The sequence below is a fragment of the Balaenoptera acutorostrata genome, chromosome 11 (assembly GCF_949987535.1).
Source record: "Balaenoptera acutorostrata chromosome 11, mBalAcu1.1, whole genome shotgun sequence".
Classification (NCBI taxonomy): Eukaryota; Metazoa; Chordata; class Mammalia; order Artiodactyla; family Balaenopteridae; genus Balaenoptera; species Balaenoptera acutorostrata.
The window spans coordinates 95,345,070-95,366,478 of NC_080074.1; the positions used below are offsets into that span (position 1 = coordinate 95,345,070).

The window sequence follows — 21,409 nt, forward strand, 5'->3', positions numbered from 1 at the left end:
ATTTACTGAAGTGGAACAGTCTCACTGAGTCTTTAGCTTGGGTGTTTCCCCACCTGACATCTGATGAGGCTTCCATGCTCTCCCTGGTCTCCAGTTGCAAAGTCAATGCCATCGAGGTTGCAGTAGTCACCTCAAGTATAAGTCCTCTGCCCCCAGGAGGTCCATCAACTCCCAATGTCCTCTTATTCCACCCTAGGCCAGACAAGAAAGCCTTTGGCTGCTCCCTGAAACTCATGGAGGGGTGCAGGGGTGCTGCATTTGGCTCATGAGGCCAGAGAGTCCTGGCAGCCATCTCTACTTCCCCATGCAACCTCAGAGGGAAAACAGAAAGGCTTTTGCGTCCCTAAGCAACTAGTTCAAGTCATCCAACTCACCTGGAGTTTCTGCATTCCATTCACCTGAAATATGAGGCCAGGGCAGAGGATCCCTTCCCTGTCACCCACATACCTGTCTAGCTTTATTGCTGTTCTCTCCCTCAGTTTTAGAGATGATAGAAAAGGGACCAACTTGATAGAAGAATAGGCATGGCAGCATAAAAGATATATAAACAAAAGTTAAATATGATAATTCAATTTTTAAAAAATATTTACAGATAATTTGAAGGAAAAGCACTCATGAGGTTTGTTGAATTCAAGGACCATAAAATAAAACATTTCAAAGGATTTTAATGTTCTTTGCCTCACTGGCAATAAAACTCTATTCTCATCTTATCAGTTTCAGTTCTGGAAACCATTAGATAAAGATATCTAAAGTTCCACAGTGCTGACCTCTAGGTAGATAAAAAGCATCGAATAAAAACCAGAACTCAGACTTCAGGTAAACTTCCAGTCCAGAGGGTGCAAGGGGCTCACAATTTGACCCACTTTGCTCCAAACTTAGAGCAAATAGTAGATAAAATGTATAGAAAGAGATCATCATGGTAATATAGCTGCCCCCCCCAAACAAGATTAAAGATCTCTTGAACCAGAAATGAAGCGGAAAAGCGATGGGGTATGGATCTGCTGGGCCCTTGGCGTGAAGCAGGCAGAGACAGTCACCCCTGCTGGTGGGTGAAGGCCTCAGTGATCTGAGGGAGCTGAGTCAAGGCTGGGAAGCAGAAGTAACCTTGCTGCTTTGGACTGTTTGGAAAAATAGGAGGCCACAGAATAACTTCTGCTGATGTGCACTCTGGTGTAGAGATGTATAAGAAACCGTGAGCTTGACGGGAGGCGGGGTGGGCAAAAGAACCAAATCATCCATGTGCTGGTTCCAGGACACATAAACGTGAAGCATTCCATAGGAAAGAAGTCCCCAAAGCCGCTATAAGACCTGGTTCTCAGGGAGTCCGATGGAAGTACCTAGAAGAAAATGAGAGGCAAGAAAGAGGGAGGGAGAAAGGAAGGGGGTGCGGGGGAAGAATTTAAGAATGTAAACAAACACATAACTTAAAATGCCTGAATACCAAGTTCAAAAAAGCACAAAGAAATTGAATGCTAAGAAAAAGTCAGCAAAATCAACAATAAAGTCATTAATACACTCCAGATTAATTTTGTAGATGGGTTTAACAAAGACTTTATATATGCTTAAGGTACTCTAAGTTTTAAATGAAGGAAAACTTGGAAATTCCCTGGTGGTCCAGTGGTTAGGACTCTGCGCTTTCACTGCCGAGGGCGCAGGTTCAGTCCCTGGTTGGGGAACTAGGATCACTCAAGCTGCAGGTCACAACAACGACAACAAAATATATGTATACACACACACACACACACACACACACACACATATATACGAAGGAAAACTTGAAAACTTTATGGAACAAAAAGGAAGAAATAAGAAGACAGGTAGATATTTTAAAAGAACCTGCTTGAAATATCAAAATGAAAATATCATAAATGAAATATCATAAATGAAGGAAAACTTGAAAAATGTAGGGAACAAAAAGGAAGAAATAGGTAGATATTTTAAAAGAACCTGCTTGAAATATCATAAATGAAAATTATGGAAATTAATTTTTAAAAATATCAATAAGTGGGCAAACCCTGGACTAGACAAACTCAGAGAAATAATTTCTGAATCAGACATTAGTACTGAGGGATTTATACAGTACACTGCCCAAAGAGAGAAAGGGGTAAAAATAATGAGAGAGCTGTTATTAAATAGAGAAGTTTGATTGAGAAACTCCAACATATGTCTATTAGGAGTCCCAGAAAAAGAAACTGGAGGGAATTGCAGATAAGCAATAGTTGACAGGGTAATAGTTGAGAATTGATTAAAATTGAGAAAGACACGAGTCCTTAGTTGGAAGACACAGCCTATTAAATTGCTACAACACAGAGGATGAAACTACAGAAAGTTGAGGATAAAGGGAATAATTTTAAAAGCTATCAGAAAGAAAAATATTGATTACAAAGGAATCTCAGCTTGACTGACAGCATACCTCTCATTAGCAACAATATACCCAGAAGATATGAGGATGATATTTTTAAAGTACTGAGGAAGAATAACTAACTAGAGTTTTAAAACCGTTTAAATTATCCAAGAGCAAGGGCAAAATAATGATATTTTTAGATACATAAGTTAAAATATTTTACCATGCACAGACTTCTATTAAACTATTATAGGACATACATTAACAAAAATAGCAAGAGGGAACATTTGGGATATAAGGAACAATAGTTAACACAAAAAACAAAGAAGTTAATAAAATTTGATTGTAAAAGTTAAACAATAAAAATTATTTTAATATTTTTTTAATTGAAAAGGTAAAACTAAATCTTTGAACAATAACATGGTGGATGATGTCAATGGGTAGGTAAAGCTTGCTAAAATATGTATGTTTGGAGGAGGAGAGAAATAGAAAATTCATTTAGATTTTATATAAGAATTCCCTGGCAGTCCGGTGGGTAGGATTCCATGCTTCTATTGCAGGGGTCACGGGTTGATCCCTGGTCGGGGAATTAAGATCATGCCACATGGTACTGCCCCCCCCAAAAAAAGTCATTTAGATTTTATAATAAAATGCATAATAATGAATGTTTTCACAATTTTTAATGATGATCACTAATGGAATAGAAATGCAGCTGACCCTTGAACAATGCTGGGGTTAGAGACGCTGAGTCCTCACCCCCAACCCTGCACAGTCAAAAATCCTCATGTAGACTTACGGTTGGCCCTCCATATCCAAAGAGTATGTATTTGCTGAAAAAAATCCATGTATAAGTGGACCCTTGCTGTACAAACTCATGTTGTTCAAGAGTCAATTGTACATTTTATATAAAGCTTCTAAATTAGCAGAAGTAAAAAGAAGGTTAATGAAAATGTTATTTAAACAGGGAAACCATAAAAGAGGGACAAAAAAAGGGATGGTAAATGGAAAACAGAAGGGACTGCAGAAATAAATCCAAGTATATTAAAATCACAACAGATGTAAGTGGATTATTTTCATCAATTCAAAAACGTTTAATTGAGGAGATGTTGTTCAAGGATACAGACTTGCAACTAGTAGATAAGTCCTGGAGAGCCAACACACAGCATAGTGATTATAGTCAACAATACTGTATTATAAACTTCAGAGTTTCTAAGAGATTAGATCTTAATTGTTCTCACCACCAAAAAGTAATTACAATTATGTGACATGGTAGAGGTGTTAGCTAATGCTATGGTGATAATCACATTGCAATATATAAATGTATCAAATCATTATACAATGTTGTATGTCAATTATAGCTCACCAAAAATGTTTACTGTATAGCGTATGAGGGACATTTAACTTTTTAAATAAGTTTTAAAGAATCTCAAATAGCCAATAATGCTGAGGGGAATGGAAATTAAAACAAAGAATCATTTCAGATACAACAGACTGTTGAAAATTTGAAAGTCTGACTGTGCCAAGTGTTGGCAAGGCTAAGGAGCAAGGAGAGATCTACCATGTAGTCGGGGAGAACGTAATTTGGTACAATCACTGTGGAGGACAATTTGGCAGTATCTAGTAACTATAGGTGTAGAGAATATTCACCCCAGCAATTCTACTTTTATATGTATATGTATATATACACATACATACTAGAAAAATGAATGTGTAAAAAGAGACATTTACAACAATGTTTGAAGTTGCATTGTAATAGCGAAAAATTAAAAACCAGTTAAATGTCTATCATAGGACTGCATAAATGAATTTTTATGTAGTCATAACATGGAATACCATCAACACATGAAAAGAATAAATTTAAGCTGCAGATGATAACAGATAATTCTTTTAAAATATCATGTGGAGAAAAATAAACAAGTTAGGGTGATAGATAGTATGATCTTATTTATATTTGTTCTGAAACATGATTAATGATAATATACATTATTTATGATTAAATATATATAGAGAGAGAGATGGTATAAAAATGTGCATGAGAACAATAAATCACTCATTCAAGACCGCAGTTGCCTCTGGGGAGAAGGGAGGACAATTAGTGGCAGCAGTTGAACTCTAGCTTATGTTTTATGTCTTTTTTAAAAAATATGAAGCAAATATGGCAAAATATAATGATTTTATATAGTTGGGTAGTGGATACTTGGGTGTTCGTTATATTCTATGCTTTTCTATCTGCTGGGAATATTTCCCAGTTTTATTTTTTTATTTTTTTAAAATTTATTTATTTATTTATTTTTGGCTGCACTGGGTCTTCGTTGCTGTGCGCAGGCTTTCTCTAGTTGCGGCAAGCGGGGGCTACTCTTTGCTGTGGTGCGCGGGCTTCTCATTGCAGCGGCTTCTCTTGTTGCAGAGCCCCGGCTCTAGAGCACAGTCTCAGTAGCTGTGGCGCACGGGCTTAGTTGCTCCGCAGCCTGTGGGATCTTCCTGGACCAGGGATCGAACCCGTGTTCCCTGCATTGGCAGGCGGATTCTTAACCATTGCACCACCAGCAAAGTCCCAGTATTTCCCATTTTAAATTGTGCATTTGATTTATAAAAGAAGATAGGGAAGGTTTGCCATAGGGAACATCCCAGTTAGCCAAAATACTGGGTAATTTACTGTGATGGGAAAATCCAAGAAGAAAAATGGAAATGTAACAATTTTCATCTCTCCTTTCAGACATATGTATGACCACTTCACAAACCTCTACCCACAGCTGATTAACAAACGTTCCGTGGTGGATAAAGTACAGGAGTTTTTAACGTAAGTATAATAGCTTTCCTCTTCTCATTGCTGTTGAGGCTTCAGGGCTTGAATCTGTCATTTCAAACAGCAATTTCTCCTTCACCAATTTCTTTTCCATCTCTTAGGCAGGACTCTGGAGTAGTTCTTGTAGTTAAGTATAGCACCTTTTGGTAATGGCATGAAAACTGGTTGTGGACAAATGCCTTCTAGTTTGTGCTCTTTCAGAGGTCAGGTTAAATATCCCATTATCAATTGCTGACACAGCTAGAGGAAGACCTCACCAGTGCAAGACAGGCAGAGTCAAACCCCTGGATCCCTTCCACCTGGGGGCTCCTCTCCTTGCAGAAATCCCTCCTCCTCCCTCTGAAAGGTGCTTCCGTTTCATGGACCTGGTGACTCATCCTAGCTGGGGAGTTAGCTCATATCTAAAGTTATAATTCTTAACATCCTCTGAGAATATTTCCATTTTAGTAAAGTTTTCTGAAGACTAATAATTCTCAATATTCAGAAAATTTGTTTTATATTTGTGGGATGACAGACTATGAGACTAATTTGGGGATAAAGGAGCTCTTGGTTTGGCCCTCCAAATTATATACTAAGCAACCCCTTCGTCAGGTGCTAAGGTCCTACAGAGCATCTGGGCTAGATCCCATGAAGCAGTGACACTATTTTTAAATTGATCTAGAGATAGCCTGAACACATCAGAAATAGCTTTTAGTATACAATTTATATCAACTCATCCTGCATAAAGTGCAGACAACAAAAAGAGGAGAGAGAATGAAAGGACTATTAAAAAAAAAAAAAAAGACTTTTTCCCAGGACAGAGGCATTGAGGCTGTTATTAGCGACAACTGGAATAGGGCGAACCATAAACTATGAAAATGATCTGAGAGAAATACACACCACCCCGTCCTTAAGAGCTTTTGTTTTTTCCTGTTGTTTATCACTTCTATCTACAAAGTAAAGTTAGTCAACTTGTCCTTACCAATTTAGTGAAACATGATTTTATATGAGATACATTTGAACAGTCTATCCTCGACTTTCTTAGGTCTCAGTGTCACAGATAAGTAAATATTACACCTGTGTTTCTAGATAGTTCTAGATAGAGCATGGGGGAAGTTAGAATGGAAGAGTCATAGTCCTTGGGAGAGATTAAAAATCATTTAGGATTTGCTCTGATATCCTTTCAAAGTGATTGGAATGTTATAAGATCCAGAATTTAAATTATACTAGCTAGCCTAAGTATCTGAATATATAATCTCTAAATACCTGGGTTTAATTTAGCTTTGGGTGAACAACCATGGAGACCTCTAGTACAAATCTAATTTGCCTTCCAGGAAGCAAGATCAGTGGGCCCGGGATAACATCAAAAATAACAAGGACGACCCATTTTGGAGACACACAGGCTATGCTATGGCACAAATGGACGGGCTGTATGTAGGGGCAACGCAGAGGGCTATAGTAGAAGGAACAAAGGTAAGATTTGTTAAAAGCTACTCAGGATTTATATGGTATGGCAAGAATATCGAAAATTATCTCTAAAATTATTGATACATTCCAATTAAGGAGAAGATCAAATTAGGACTAGGGAATAAATTTCTTGCACAGTAGAACTGTCTTATCTATCTCATTGCTAGCACCTGACTCAGTGTCAGGTTAACTCACAAATAAACCAGCTTGTTTCTGTGTTCTTTCAGTCTCATTCATGCTATACTCTGGGGTAGGTTAAAGAGCTCCATATGAATGTACTGGCTATTTAATTAACCTAATAAAGCAAGTGTTTTAGACAATATGTTTGTTAAAGAAAAATGTCTAAGTTTTATAAAATGTACGAGTTCTATGCTTTCATCCTCCACAGCACGCACACACACACACAAACACATGCCCATGCATCATAATTTTTTTGAAAGGTTTACTGAATCATTGAGGATTGAAAGGTACCGTGTAATATACTTCCAAAAATTAGGAAGATTTTATTTCCTGGGGGTAATATATATACCACACACACACACACACACACACACACACACACACACTCACACTGGACAAAATATATAAAATGACAGTTTATAGAAAATAGATGCAAAAAATGCTCTTAATCATATGAACTTGGCCTTGCTAATAAAATTAGAAATACAAATTAAAATCATACTGAGAAATACTTTCTCACTTATCAATTTGGCAAAAATTCCAAAGTGTGAGAGCATACTGTGTTGGCAAGGCAATGGGGGGAAAAATGGGAAGAAGGTACTTCCCTAGAAGACTGGTGGGAATAAAAAATGGTGTATCTGCTAAGGACAGGAATTTTGGCACCCAGTACCAAAATCACACACTCATTTACCCTCTGACCCAGTAATCCCATTTCTAGGATTATCACAAAGGTTCACTGGCAACAATGCAAGCCTATTCATCACAGATAATTTATAATAGTGAAAAGACCAAAAACAGCCAAATACATGGAAGACTGGCTGCATAAATGATGTAGCTGTAAACCGGAATAAGGTGGATCTCCATGTACTATTATGGAATGACCTTCAGAATCTGTTATTAAGTGTGAAAATGGGAAGACCAGTGTATATCATGTGCTACCTTTTGCATAAGAAATTGAGATAGATAGATAGATAGATAGATAGATAATAGATAAATAGATAGATAGATAGATAATAGATAGATTTGCTCATTTTTTCAAGGAGAAACAACAGTGAAAGAATAAGCCAAAAACTAAAAAATAAATGATTACCTATAAAAGAAGGAAGAAAAGAGAGTGGAGGGAACAGAGATGAAAGCTACATTTCTCTGAATGTAACTTGCTTTTTACATTTGACTTTGGAACTATGTAAATGCTGTTCATACTTAAAAAAAATTTTTTAAAGCAAAGCAGTTCCTAAGATCTGAAAACAAATTGACACAAATATACCTAATGGTGCATCAAGTTTGTGGCATAACCATACGGACAGCAGTATTTCAAGTGACCTTAAAACACAGTTACTGTTGTACATCCTCAGTGGAATAGATGCTACAGACAAGAAGAATCACCAAAACCAAAACCAAAACAAATGACCTTGAATTGTAATCTTACTTTAGTAAAAATATTGATATTGCTATTTTGAAATTTGATAGAGTTCACTTGATATAGTAAGATAAAGCAAATAAGTATGTTAGATAACAAGATTTTCAGCATAAGAAAAATCAATGAAGTAAAGATCCTGTGTTTTGGTTTTTGTTTTTAAGTTGAAATATAGGTAGCAAATCATTACTTTTAAAAAATACACGTTTCCCAGGAATTCCCTGGTGGTCCAGTGGTTAGGACTCAGCACTTTCACTGCTGTGCCTGGGTTCAATCCCTGGTTGGGGAACTAAGATCCTGCAAACCTCATGGCACGGCCAAAAAAAAAAAAAAGTACACGTTTCCTTGCTTTGTCCCTTGAAAAAGCCTGGAAGTAATGACAATAGCCTAGACCCAGTATCATTTAGTCTTCACTAGGAGGATACGACATAGGGTAGGCAACAATGTCTTAAGACACAAAAGCACTAACCATGAAGAAAATGATTGACAAATTCAGCTAATTAAAATAAGAATTTCTTTTTATCAAAAGACAGTATAGAGAGTGAAAAGATAAGATGTAAACCAGGAGAAGATATTTGCAATACATTTAACTAACAAAGGATTTGTATCTAAAATACATAAAGAACATCGACAAATTGTTAAAAAGAAAATACTCAGTAGAAAAATGGGCAGTGGGCAAAAACATCGAGAGGAATTTCTTGGAAGAGGAAATACATATGGCCAATAAACAGGTGATGAAAGGCTCTATTTCAAGAAAATGCATAGTAAAACCACAGTGAGATCCTATTACACACCAGAACTGGGAAATCCCAAGCACTATTGGAGTAAGTAAACTATTACAGCCACTTTGGAAAAGGATTGGACATTACTTGAAACATTTGAGGATAACACAGTCTACAACCTGGCAGATCCACTCAGATGTTACATAGTTTCTCAAAAATGGGGCGCAAATACGTAAAAGTTCACAGTACCATTGTTTTGCTGTGAACCGGAAACACCCCAGATATTTATCATACGGATATTGTGACACTATATATTCATGTAATGGGATACCATATAGGAATGAAAATGAATGAACTATTTCCACATGATCAACATTGATAAATGTCAAAAAATAATTTTGAGCAAAAGAATGAACACAGTATGATTCTATTTGTACATATTCAAAACCAGGAAAAGTTTTAAAAATAATTGTTTAAGGATTTATACATAGATGATAAAATAATAAAAGCAAGTAATGAACAACATGAAATTTAGTAGAGTGGTTACTGCTGGTAGGGAAGGGAAGGGAAATGAGATTGGTGACTTCTAAGGCACAGCTAATATTCTATTTTTTAAACTGTGAGGTGGGTAATAGGAGTTTATTATTTTTCCTTAAACTGTGCATATACATCTTTATTCTTTCATATGTATGATATCATTCTTAATTTTTAAAATAAAGGCAAAATATTTAAAAGCAAATTACAAACTGAAAGATATATTGCAATTCATCTCGGAGACAATGAACTAATCTCTCTAATACTTAAAGAACTCTTAAAAGTAGGTAAACAAGTATAACCTAGTAGAAAAACAGATAAAGCACATTCACAGTTCACAAAAAATAAATCCAAAGATTTTTAAACATATGCTCAGCGGTGCTCATAATAGAAAAAATGCCAGTATAAACTACAATGAGATACTGTTTTTCACCTATCAAACTGGAAATAAACTAATTGTTTAGTATGTTGTTAGGCTGTACTAGTATAATTGAAATAAGCCCTATGAAGACAATTTGGAAACATCTATTAAAATCAAAATCATTTCTAGAGATCTATCCTACACACAGACTCACACACATACAAAATGATGTGTCCAAGTCTGACTATTGTTACATTATTTATATTAGCAAAAGACTGGAAACCACCTGAAAGTCTACCAATAAAATACTGGTTAAAAATATTATAATGCATCCATTCATTGAAATACTGTTTAAAAGCATGAGGAAGATTTTTATATCAAATATGGAAAGGTCCCCAAGATATGAAAAGATATTAAGAGAAAAAAATTAAGGTGAAGAGAAGTATATATAACACACTATCATTTATGTTAAAAAATGTATTTGTAAGACATTTTTAAAAGTCTAGAGAGATACGCAAGAAACCAATAAAAGTGGTAAGCTGGAGACAGGGTGGGTCTTGAGTGAACAGAGGATAGGAGTGAAGAGAATTTCCACTATAGATCTTATAATTTAAAAAAATACTGAATAATGAATGGATTACTTATTCAAAAACAAAACAAAGAGAATGTTTATATAAATAAATAATCAGGTTTGGGTTTTTTTTCTTGCTTTTGCTTTTGTTAAAATTGTCATGTGTATTTGTCTTCTCACCACCTCTGCCCGAAAACCAATTTGTTTGTAGATGCCTAGCCCTGGGCGACTCTGGTGGTTTGAATCTTGCTGGAGCAGTGCTCTCTAGTTAACACAGAGTTCATGTTCAAGCCTGATAATTGCTTCAGGTTTAATGCTGTCAAGTCTGTTAGTCCTGTGTTAAACATACGATCAAAATCAAAAGCGCCTTAGTTGAATATTTTTGCTGTAAAGCAGTGCTTCTCAGCTGAGGATGACTTCTCACCAGAGGACATTTTGCAATGCCTAGAGACATTTTGGGTTGTCAAAATTGGGAGGGTGCTACTGATATCTAGTGGGTAGAGGCCAGGGATGCTGCTAAACTTCCTACAATGCCCAGCCCCCCTGCCCAACAAGAAAGACTTATTTGGCCCCAAATATCACTAGTGCCAAGACTGAAAAAACCTGCTGTAGAGGAATGCAAGCAAAGTGCTCTGTGTACTTTACTCTCATAGGACCCACTCCCAAAATCTGTGGCTAACAGGCTAAAACGTCTCACAAACTATAAAGTAATAAAAATCACTTTATAAACTACAATAAAATCTAGTGTATCTGTTACATTAGGGAACCTTCACAAAGGAATAATGTAATGGATACCTAACAAGAGGAGCCCTCACAATAGAAAATGACGTCTGATTGTCTGAAATCAATGTTAAGTGCAGTCTCTGTCTTTTCCCAGCCCATAACCCTGTTCCAGATTCAGTTCCTGAATGCTGTTGGAGATCTGCTGGACCTGATTCCCACACTTTCTCCCACAAAAAACTCCGGCCTGGAGGTTTTTAAGAGATGGGACATGGGACATTGCTCTGCTCTCATTAAGGTGAGACATGCGGCAGCCTTTCTCTTTGTCCTTCTTCTGGTCCATATGGACTTTTTCTATATGTCACCCAAGTATGGTAACATCTCACCACTCCCAGCTATAGTTATATATCAGCTCATGGGTTCCTCTGTCATAGAAGTTAAGAACTGGAAGGAACTGATGGAGGGAACTGGATGTACATGATGTTACCCGTTTCTTCCATCATTTTTCCCGTGCTCTATGTACCTGCCACTCCCACCATCCAGAATCTTCCATTTTGGAAGCTAGGACAGACTCTGTCTGTTTTGTGCACATTAAAGGTTAATTTTCCAGTAACAAAAACAGCAATAAACACCTTAATTGACATATCCCTCTACACTTCCTACATTTGTAGTCAGTTATCTGTATACTTCACTGTGATTCTGGCTATAGGTTCTTCCTGGATTTGAGAACATCTTTTTTGCTCACTCAAGCTGGTACACGTATGCTGCCATGCTCAGGATATATAAACACTGGGACTTCAACATCATTGATAAAGACACCAGCAGTAGTCGCCTCTCTTTCAGCAGTTACCCAGGTAAATAAATTTAGAGAGACATCTGAGTACTTTGAGTACTATTTCAGGATAAAACCTTAGTGATTTAGAGTAACTGGAATGGAAGAAGAAAGGTTTAGTGATTAGCATACATTAATGAAAATTGGTTTTTAGAGTGCTATGAAATATAGCTCTAATACTTGTATTTAATAGAATGTCATAAACTATGTTAATAGGGTTGACAAAAGTTCACTTCAACAAATGCCAGTTGAGTATTCACTAAGCACAAGGCACTTGCCTAGGCTCTGCAGTGGAATCAAAGATGAGCGAGATAGATCCTGATCTCAGCATCTCCTTGAGAGCCTGTCTCCATTTCTCTTTTTTTATGATTTCTTTTTTTTTTTAATTGGAGTATAGTTGATTTATCCATTTCTCTTATTCTTTGCAATATCCACAGCAGTTTACCTAGTATGTGGCACCTAGTACTTAATAAATTTTTGCTGAATGGATGGGTGAATGAATGTACAAGCTTATAGATCTTACACAAACAAGATAAGTACTATACAGATAAGAACAATATTATTACTGGATACTGTATAGGCTACAAAAGAAGTGTAAGAAATGTTGTGAGTATTCAAAATAGGGACAGCTCACTTCTGATTGTTGGGAAAAAGGAAAAAGGTGGACATTTGAGATGAACCATGAACGATGACTAGAATTTGAGCAGGTAGAGATGGATGGGAAGGATGGTCTTTGTAGAGTTGGGATTGCAAACTCCTATACCTAAAGGAGACAGAAGATGATGCAAATGAATAAAGGGGGCTGGTATAAGAAAATAGAAATGGAAACAATTGTAGCAAACACATGGTCCATTGACAGGGAGCCAGTTGGCTCCCACTGACTATTGTCACCCAGCCATGTGGAGATCAGTATTTCCATATCCTCTAGCTTCTCAAGAGAGAAATATGGATTTGAAAAACAAAACCCACCGTGTGAACCCCAAAACGTGTGTCTGCTAGCTGTAATTACCCTCAACTGCAGGTTTGCAACCTCTTCAGGAAACATAATGAGCAAAGGCAAGGGGTAAATTCTTACCAAACATCTAAGTGTCCGATGCAGATGTGATGTGGACACTTTTGACCTTTAATTACATATATGCAACTTACAGGGTGGTTATACCAACCACCTGTCATATCTAGCTTTGTAAGAGTATTTGTGTCAGAGTATTATTGTCCCTTCTGGCACTGTTGTTCTTGATAATTTTTTTTTTTTAATCAATTTATTTATTTATTTATTTTTGGCTGTGTTGGGTCTTCGTTTCTGTGCGAGGGCTTTCTCTAGTTGCGGCAAGCGGGGGCCACTCTTCATCGTGGTGCGCAGGCCTCTCACTATCGCAGCCTCTTTTGTTGCGGAGCATAGGCTCCAGACGCACAGGCTCAGTAGTTGTGGCTCACGGGCCCAGTTGCTCCACGGCATGTGGGATCTTCTCAGACCAGGGCCCGAACCCGTGTCCCCTGCATTGGCAGGCGGATTCTCAACCACTGCACCACCAGGGAAGCCCTGTTCTTGATAATATTAACATCACCCTAGTGGGAATTCTCACCAGGGGAATAAAGTGATGTCTTTCTGTCCTTGTGACCTGATCCTTCCTTTGAGACCACTTTGATTTCATCTTTGTCATAGTTTGCTTAATTGTTTTAGTACTGAGGGGGACTGAGAACTCCCTTCTCCAAGTTAGACTGTGCTTTGATTCTTCTGTGTTCCTTTGGACTGAAATTTAAGGACAGCAAGATACTGAGACAGTCAAATATTCATACTCTTCCTCTTATTTGTGATAAAATGCAAAGTTCAGCTGTTACCTGAAATTTTTGCTTTGAAATCTCTGCAGAATGGTGTTCTTCCATAGTCTTAATAGTCTTGAATCCCAAAGGTAGTGATGGAGAAGGACATGGAGGGATTTCCTATGAAACTTTTGACCTTGCTCATATTTGCATATATAGCTTCCAGAATAGATAGATTTAGAAGTAGATATATAGATAATAGAGATTTGTAGAGCAATTAAACTGAGAGAAAACAAAAAGACTTTTTTTTTTTTTACTCCAAGATGTTTTTACAGGAGCCAGTGGAGCAATGTCATTCATAGTTTCTCTAACTGGACTGCTTTGTTTTCAACAGCCAACATGAAAAAACATGTAGAATTTTATTTATATTACAAAGAATTGTTTAGTTACGGGATCAGCCATACGGAATTCATCGCATAGATATAAAACTAAGCTTTAGCATGAACTTTATGCCATGTGTATGTGCTGTTGATCCCAGAAATAAGCTAGGTGACTTGTTGCTTTTCTTTGGTGCAGGAGTACCATGATAGATTGAGTGGGTTAGGAACGTGGTGTCAGTTTTGTATTCAAAGGGGCAGGACCTGGAGGCTCTTCCTGATACGGACAAGGATATTAAGAGTTATTGAGTCAGAACTGATAGATCAAGTCATGATATAATTTATTCATCTACAGTTTTCTATTAAAATGTGCTAAGCAGAGTATTTGTGATGAAAAACAGGACAAATGCAGCCCCTATTCCAACAAACTTTACATTCTGGTGAAAAATAGACACAAATACAAAAGCAATGATTAAAGTGTGATTTGTGTAATAATAGGGAAGCCTAGTTTGGGGATGATGAGATAGCTTTTAAGAGAAAGTAAAATTTAGGTTGAGACACAAAGGCAAGTGTAAATTCCCCAGGCCAATGGGGATAATGGGGTGATAGAATGTTCCATGTGGAACAAGCAGCACATGTAAAGGCCTATAGGCAAGAGAAAGTGTGGAGAAGGCCAGGGAGAGGGAATGAAGGGCAATGCAAGACCATTAAGATGACAAGTGGAAGTGACATTAATAGATTTGCATTTTAGAATTACAAAATGTCTGGCCCACGAGAGGAGGACAAGAGAGGCTTCCAACAGAACATGTAGAAGCCTGAGGCAACAAGCCAGGCAACTCAAACCACATAAAGTTTTGCAGATGGTCAGTCAATATACGGATGGAAGATTGATATTCCTCTTCAAGAAGAAAACAAGATGTCAAAAATGACCGCCGAATTCATATAGCAGTAATAGTGTTCCTGTGGTCCTTGCCAGAATCCTTGAGGGATAATTGCCTAATAAGAATTGTTGGAAGGGCACTCCCAAAACTGTACTCTAGCATAGGAGAATAGGAGGAACAATAATAATCCTTCACAATACATTCATCAATATTGCAAAAGGATGTGCTGACCCCAGCTCACCCAGGCTTATCTAAGCCAATCTCATGCTCTGTGTTCACGAGAGTCCCAGCTGACTCCGTAAAAATACAGGTAGTTATTCAAGGAAATAAATTTATATAATAACCTCCATCTTAATCTAGAAAGGATTTAAGGTGGGGTCCAAGGTGGCAGAGTAGGAAAATTCTGAACTCACCTGCTCTCACAGACACACTAAATCTACAGCTACATTTGGATCATTTCCCTCTGAAAAAGATCTGAAAATGAAATGAACTGACTCCCACAACAGAGAATAAAAGGACCACACTGAGACAGGTAGGAGAGGTAGAGACATGGTCTTGCAAAAGACCCCACTTTATTGTGTGCAGCAACACGCGATAAGGAGGGATCTCATGAGACAGGTGCTTCTCCAGGAGGAGCAAGGGATTGGTGACCCCCACCAGGCACCCCAGCCCCTGGGATCCGCACCAGAATGATGAGCTCCCAAAACGTTTGGCTTAGAAACCCAACAGGGCTGCTGTCCAAGGGTACCAAAGTGCTATAGGAAACTGAGATTCCCCTAGTAAAGGATTTGCACGTGGTCTTACTCACCCCAAGACCCAGCAAAATAGCAACAGTTTGGAAGGTGCCATATGTGAGGAAGATTCATTTGCCAACCTAAAGGCTGGAGAGGCAGGGGGCAACTGAAATGGTCCTGAAGGCAGAGGCGCCGGCGGAAGCCATTGGTGCGGTCTCCACCTAGCATGCCAGCACAGGGGGGTGAGCTCGGATGCAGCACCCTCCCACTGCCTAGCTGAACAGGCAGGGGGGAGTGGTCGTTGCAGTGTCCTACTTCCTTGCTGAAGTCTGCACATGCAGTGGTTGCAACACTCCCCTGCCCCCTGGCTGGGGCTGAAGAGCTGCCTTTCTGAAGCCAGTGAGCGGGCCCCCTCCCCTCCACTCTCCAGCTGCCCTGCTAAAGCCAGTGAGCACATTCAATCCACATAGGGGACACCTCTTGATCCCCCGGCCTTGCTGGCCAGGGGCCCTGGCATTCCTGAGCTCCACAGGACGGTAACGATCAGAAAGACAGCTCTTGGCAGGCTACCACGCCCAGGGCACTGCACAGACAGCAAGCTGAAGTAAAACCCAAGTATCCCTGTGAAAAAGACCTATTTACTTAGCCTGGTGCTTCAGCTTCAGACAGACTTCAGGTTTCCCATGCATCTAGAGGCTAAGGAGACATTGCCAGGGGACATAAGCTGGGAGTCACCATCCTTGTACATCCCCTTGGCCTCACTACAGCTCGGCAACACTTCCCAGGTAAAAAGCTTACACACTTGTCTGGAGCCCCAGTTTTTGCAACTGTCACTAGGCCCTAGGCTGCCAAAGGTCACGCTTACCCTTGGGCTTAAGTGTCTGCTTTCACCTGTGTTCTCACTGCAGTGCTGCTTCCTTTCTACCCAAGGGCAGCAGGGGAGGTGACAAGTGGGCTTTACTCTGTATGCTCCCCCACTGGCCCCTGTGGCAGTCACAGCACCCCCTGCAGGCTCTGCACCACGTGTTCAGCAGTGCTGTGGGGAGGGCTGGCCCTGGCCCCTAAAAGGGCTTTAAAAACCTTGCTTTCTAACACAGCCAGGCCTTTGTAACAGATCTCATGCCTCCAGTTGATGAGGTGACTTCCTACTCTGACGAGTCGTTAACAAGTTACAAGTTGGATGGATATTCTGTGGAGCAGTTGAGACTGCTCTTCTGGCTCCTGCCTCAGGCTTCTCATCTCTCTTACCCACAGGCGGGAGTGTATCAAAGGTAGGCGTGTAGGCAGCATGCATAGAGACCACATTCTAGGAGAGCACTGATTATAGCATAGGAAGTCTGAGAGAAGACAGGCAAAAGTTGGAAATACGTTGATGTATGTTTACTCTATAAAATTCTGAATGTAATTAATGACCAGAAAAAGAATAATCATTCACATTTTTCTTAATACTGTGGGTAAGAGTTGCCATTGTGGTCATGATTAACAAAGCACAGTAATGATTTCTGAGAGAGTCATTAGAATTCAGTATTCACAGGTGACATGATAAACGTTGCAGAGTCATTAAGTAAATGGCGTTAAGAAACTGCAGAGGCAAAGAAATCTATGTTGTTTCAGTGCAAACAGGTTACAAAGAGTCATGGCTTTGAGAGTAATAGTATTGCTGCTTTTTTCTCATGAAGGGAGATATAAAATTTTCCAGAAATAATGCATCGGACTATAAATACAAAGAGGTGGTACCTGGACATTACAAAGCATCTTCACATACACTGATTGGACGATAGACAATATGTTTCTCTACTCATTATTCTAAATCTTCATTAATAAATCACTATACCTCACATGGGCCCTTGAATTTTGTCATATATTTCTTAATCAAATTGTTTATATAGGCAGGGGCCCTGCAAAAATTAATTGCCTGAAGCTCTGGATACTCTAAGAAAGGTGGCCCTGTATTATTGAAGCAAAAAAAGAAGCTTTTGAATAGCCATGGTCTGTTTTACCTAAGAGGTGATAGGGCAAAGGAAGATAAAAGCCCTGGCTAGTCCTCCGCCAGGATACTGTATACAGACAACTCTTGATTTTGGCTATGCAGTCAAGAATCCCATAGGGAATGACAGCATTGAAAAGGTAGGCATTACCACTGCATGAACACTGCAGTGCAGAGATCTACTTATCATCAAAAAGAACACAGATAACAAATGTTGGCGAGGATGTTGAGAAAGGGAACCCTCGTACACTGTTGGTGGGAATGTAAATTGGTGCAGCCACTGTGGAAAACATTATGGAAGTTTCTCAGAAAGCTAAAAATACAACTACCATATGACCCAGGAATTCCACTCCTGGGTATATATCCGAAAAAAACAATAACACTAACTTGAAAAGATACATGAACCCCAATGTTCATAGCAGCTTTATTTACAATAGCCAAGACATGGAAGCACCCTAAGTGTCCATCAACAGATGAACAGATAAAGAAGATGTGGTACATATACACAATGGAATATTACTCAGCCATAATAAAGAATGAAATCTTGCCATTTGCAGCAACATGGATGGACTTGGAGGGCATTATGCTAAGTGAATTATTTCACTTATGTCAGACAGAGAAAGACAAATACTATGTGATATCACTTATATGTGGAATCTAAAAACTACAACAAACTAGTGAATATAACAAAAAAGAAGCAGACTCACAGATATAGAGAACAAACTAGTGGTTACCAGTGGGGAGGTGGGGGAGGGGTTTATAGGGTAGGGGGAGTGGAAGGTACAAACTATTGGGTGTAAGATAGGCTACAAGGATGTATTGTACAACATGGGGAATATAGCCAATATTTTGTAATAACTGTAAGTGGAATGTGACCTTTAGAAATTGTATTAAAAAATAAAAATAAATAAAATTTGTTCATGTCAAGAAAAAGATCTACTGATTTCCATTGCATTGAAGGTTTAAGTCAATCAGAGATAATCAACCTGTCAGTAATACTGAGTCTTCCAACCCATAAATATTGTTTCTCTATTTATTTAGGTCTTCTTTAATTTGAGCAATGTTTTGTAGTTTTTAGTATATGGGTCTTACGTACCTTAAATTAATTTGAATCCTAAATGATTTTTGATGCTACTGTAATCAGAATCAATTTTTTATTCCTTTTTCCAATTGTTCATTGCTTGTATATATGCATTAGTTATCTATCGCTACATAACCAATCACCCCCAAAATTAGTGACTTGAAATGACAGTAACCATTTAGTATCTCATAGTCTCTATGGATAAGGAATTTAGATATGGCCCAGTGAGGAGAGCTTGTCTCTACTTCACTATATCTGGGGCTTTAGCTGAAGACTCAGAGACTGAGGGGCTGAAATCTCTGGTAACTTAACTAAAGCTAAAGGATGTACTTCCAAGGTGACTCACTTCCATGGTCAATAAGATGGTGCTGGGAAATTGATTCCCCTCCATGGGCCTCTTCACAGGACTGCTCAAGTATCCTCAGGACAGGATTCCTGGTTTCCCCCCGACCAAGTGATCTGAAAGAGCATGGCAGAGACAGCAATACCTATTATGACCTAGTCTCAGAAGTCATATACTGTCACTTCCACCACGTTCTGTTTATTAGAAGGAAGTTATTATGATCAGCCCACATTCAAGAAAAGGAAATTAGAATCTATCTTTTTTTTTTTTTCTTTGGCTGCGTTGGGTCTTCGTTGCTGCGCGCAGGCTTTCTCTAGTTGTGGGGAGCAGGGGTTACTCTTCGTTGCGGTGCACGGGCTTCTCATTGTGGTGGCTTCTCTTGTTGCGGAGCACGGGCTCTAGGCACGTGGGCTTCAGTAGTTGTGGCACACGGGCTCAGTAGTTGTGGCTCACGGGCTCTAGAGCACAGGCTCAGTAGTTGTGGCACACGGGCTTAGTTGCTCTGTGGCATGAGGGATCTTCCTGGACCAGGGCTCAAATCGTGTCCCCTGCATTGGCAGGTGGATTCTTAACCACTGCGCCACCAGGGAAGTCCCTAGAATCTATCTTTTAAAGGGAAAATTGTCAAGGAATTTGTGGAAAGTTAAACACCACCACAATATAGAAATATTATTTTTTTGTATATTTACTTTTTCTCTTGAGAACTTTCTAAGTTCATGTATCAATCTAATAGCTTTTTTGTGGATTTCTTGGGATTTTTCTAGATACATAATCAGGCCATCTTTGCATAAAGACAGTTTTACTTCTCCCTTACCTTGTATGTCTTTGTTTTCTTTCATGAATGTACTGGATAAGACCTCCAGGACACTGTAGACTAGAAGTGGCATGGAAATCTTTGCCTAGTTCCTGATCTTAAGGGGAAAAGTATTCAGTTATTCACCATTAAGTATGATGTTAATTGTACGCTTTTTGGATACCCTTTATAAGGTTAAAGAAGATCCCATCTCTTCCTACTTTGCTTAATGTTTTTATCATGAATGGGTGCTGCATTTTGTGCAATTCTCAGCTTCTATCTATGATCATATGATATTCATCCTGTATTAATATGGTGAGTTCCACTGATTAATTTTCAGATATTAAATCAACTTGGCATTCCTGGGCTAAACCCCACTTAATCATAATATATTATTCTTTTTTATTTATTTTTTTATTCAACATACTAATATTTTGTTAAGGATTTTTTCATCTAGTATTCATGAAACATATTGGACTGTGGTTTCCTTTTCTTTTAATAGTTTTGGTATTGGGGTAAGCTTGTTCTTATAAACTGAATTTGGAATTATTTTTTCCCTCTATGCTTTCTGAAAGAGTTTGTGTAGGACTGCAATTATTTTTTTCTTTAAATGTTTTAAAGAATTCATTGATTAAGCCATCTAGACATGGAATTTTATCTGTTGGAAAGTTTTTAGCTATGAGTTCAATTTCTTTCATTAATATAGGTCTATTCAGGTTTTCTAATTCTTCTTGAGTCAGTTTTGAAAATTTGTGTCTTTCAAGGAATTTGTCCATTGACTCTAATTTATCATGTTTATTGATATAAAGTTATTTATAATACTTTTATTTACCTTTTAATGTCTGTGGGATCTGTAGCTAAGTACCTTTAATCATTCATGATATTACGTCTTTTTTCTTTATCATTCTAGCTAGAGGTGTATAAATTTTATTGATATTTTCCAATAACCAGATTTTATTTTCATTGATTTGTTTCCTATTGTCCATTTTTCTTCCTCATTGATTTTCATTCTTATCTTTATGATTTTCTTTTTTTCTACTTACTTTGTGTTTAATCAGTGTAGTTTAATAGAGAGCCAAGGGGTTTGGCAGGGACTAGCTGAGATTTGAGAGCTAACTCTCTCGTGATTTTCTTGTTTCTAAGGTTTTCTTTAAATTTCCACTTGTTCTTCCAGCTCTGAATTTTGCCCTTTGATAGCTGGAGCAGTCTGAGCTGTATATGAGCTCGGAGGGGAGCACCCTCTGTCAAAGTTGCAGCAGACTTGTATATCTCACCAGTAAGAATTCGGTCTTACAAGGGTAAATCTCTCAGTTCTTTCTGGTTTTATCCCAAGCTCTTTGGCATCTCTCACATTCTCGCATAGTTAGTGGTCAGCCAGGAAACTAGGTAGAACTTATGTTCAGATTTTGGATCTCTGCTCTTCTATACTTCTCTCTTGCTTTCAAAATTTCCCCCTTTGGGACTTTCCTGGTGGTCCAGTGGTTAAGACTCCCTGCTTCCACTGCAGGGGGCATGGGTT

The 21,409-nt window shown here is 38.4% G+C and overlaps 1 protein-coding gene across 1 annotated transcript in view; it reads left to right on the plus strand.

Annotated features, from left to right (window-relative positions):
- Positions 1-21,409, plus strand: part of PLBD1 (phospholipase B domain containing 1) — a 70,472-nt gene that overhangs the window by 27,926 nt on the left and 21,137 nt on the right. The window contains exons 3-6 of the mRNA XM_007196159.3: positions 5,061-5,144; positions 6,464-6,602; positions 11,259-11,399; positions 11,811-11,955. Coding sequence (XP_007196221.3) covers positions 5,061-5,144; positions 6,464-6,602; positions 11,259-11,399; positions 11,811-11,955 — 509 coding nt within the window. The remainder of the gene's footprint in view (positions 1-5,060; positions 5,145-6,463; positions 6,603-11,258; positions 11,400-11,810; positions 11,956-21,409) is intronic.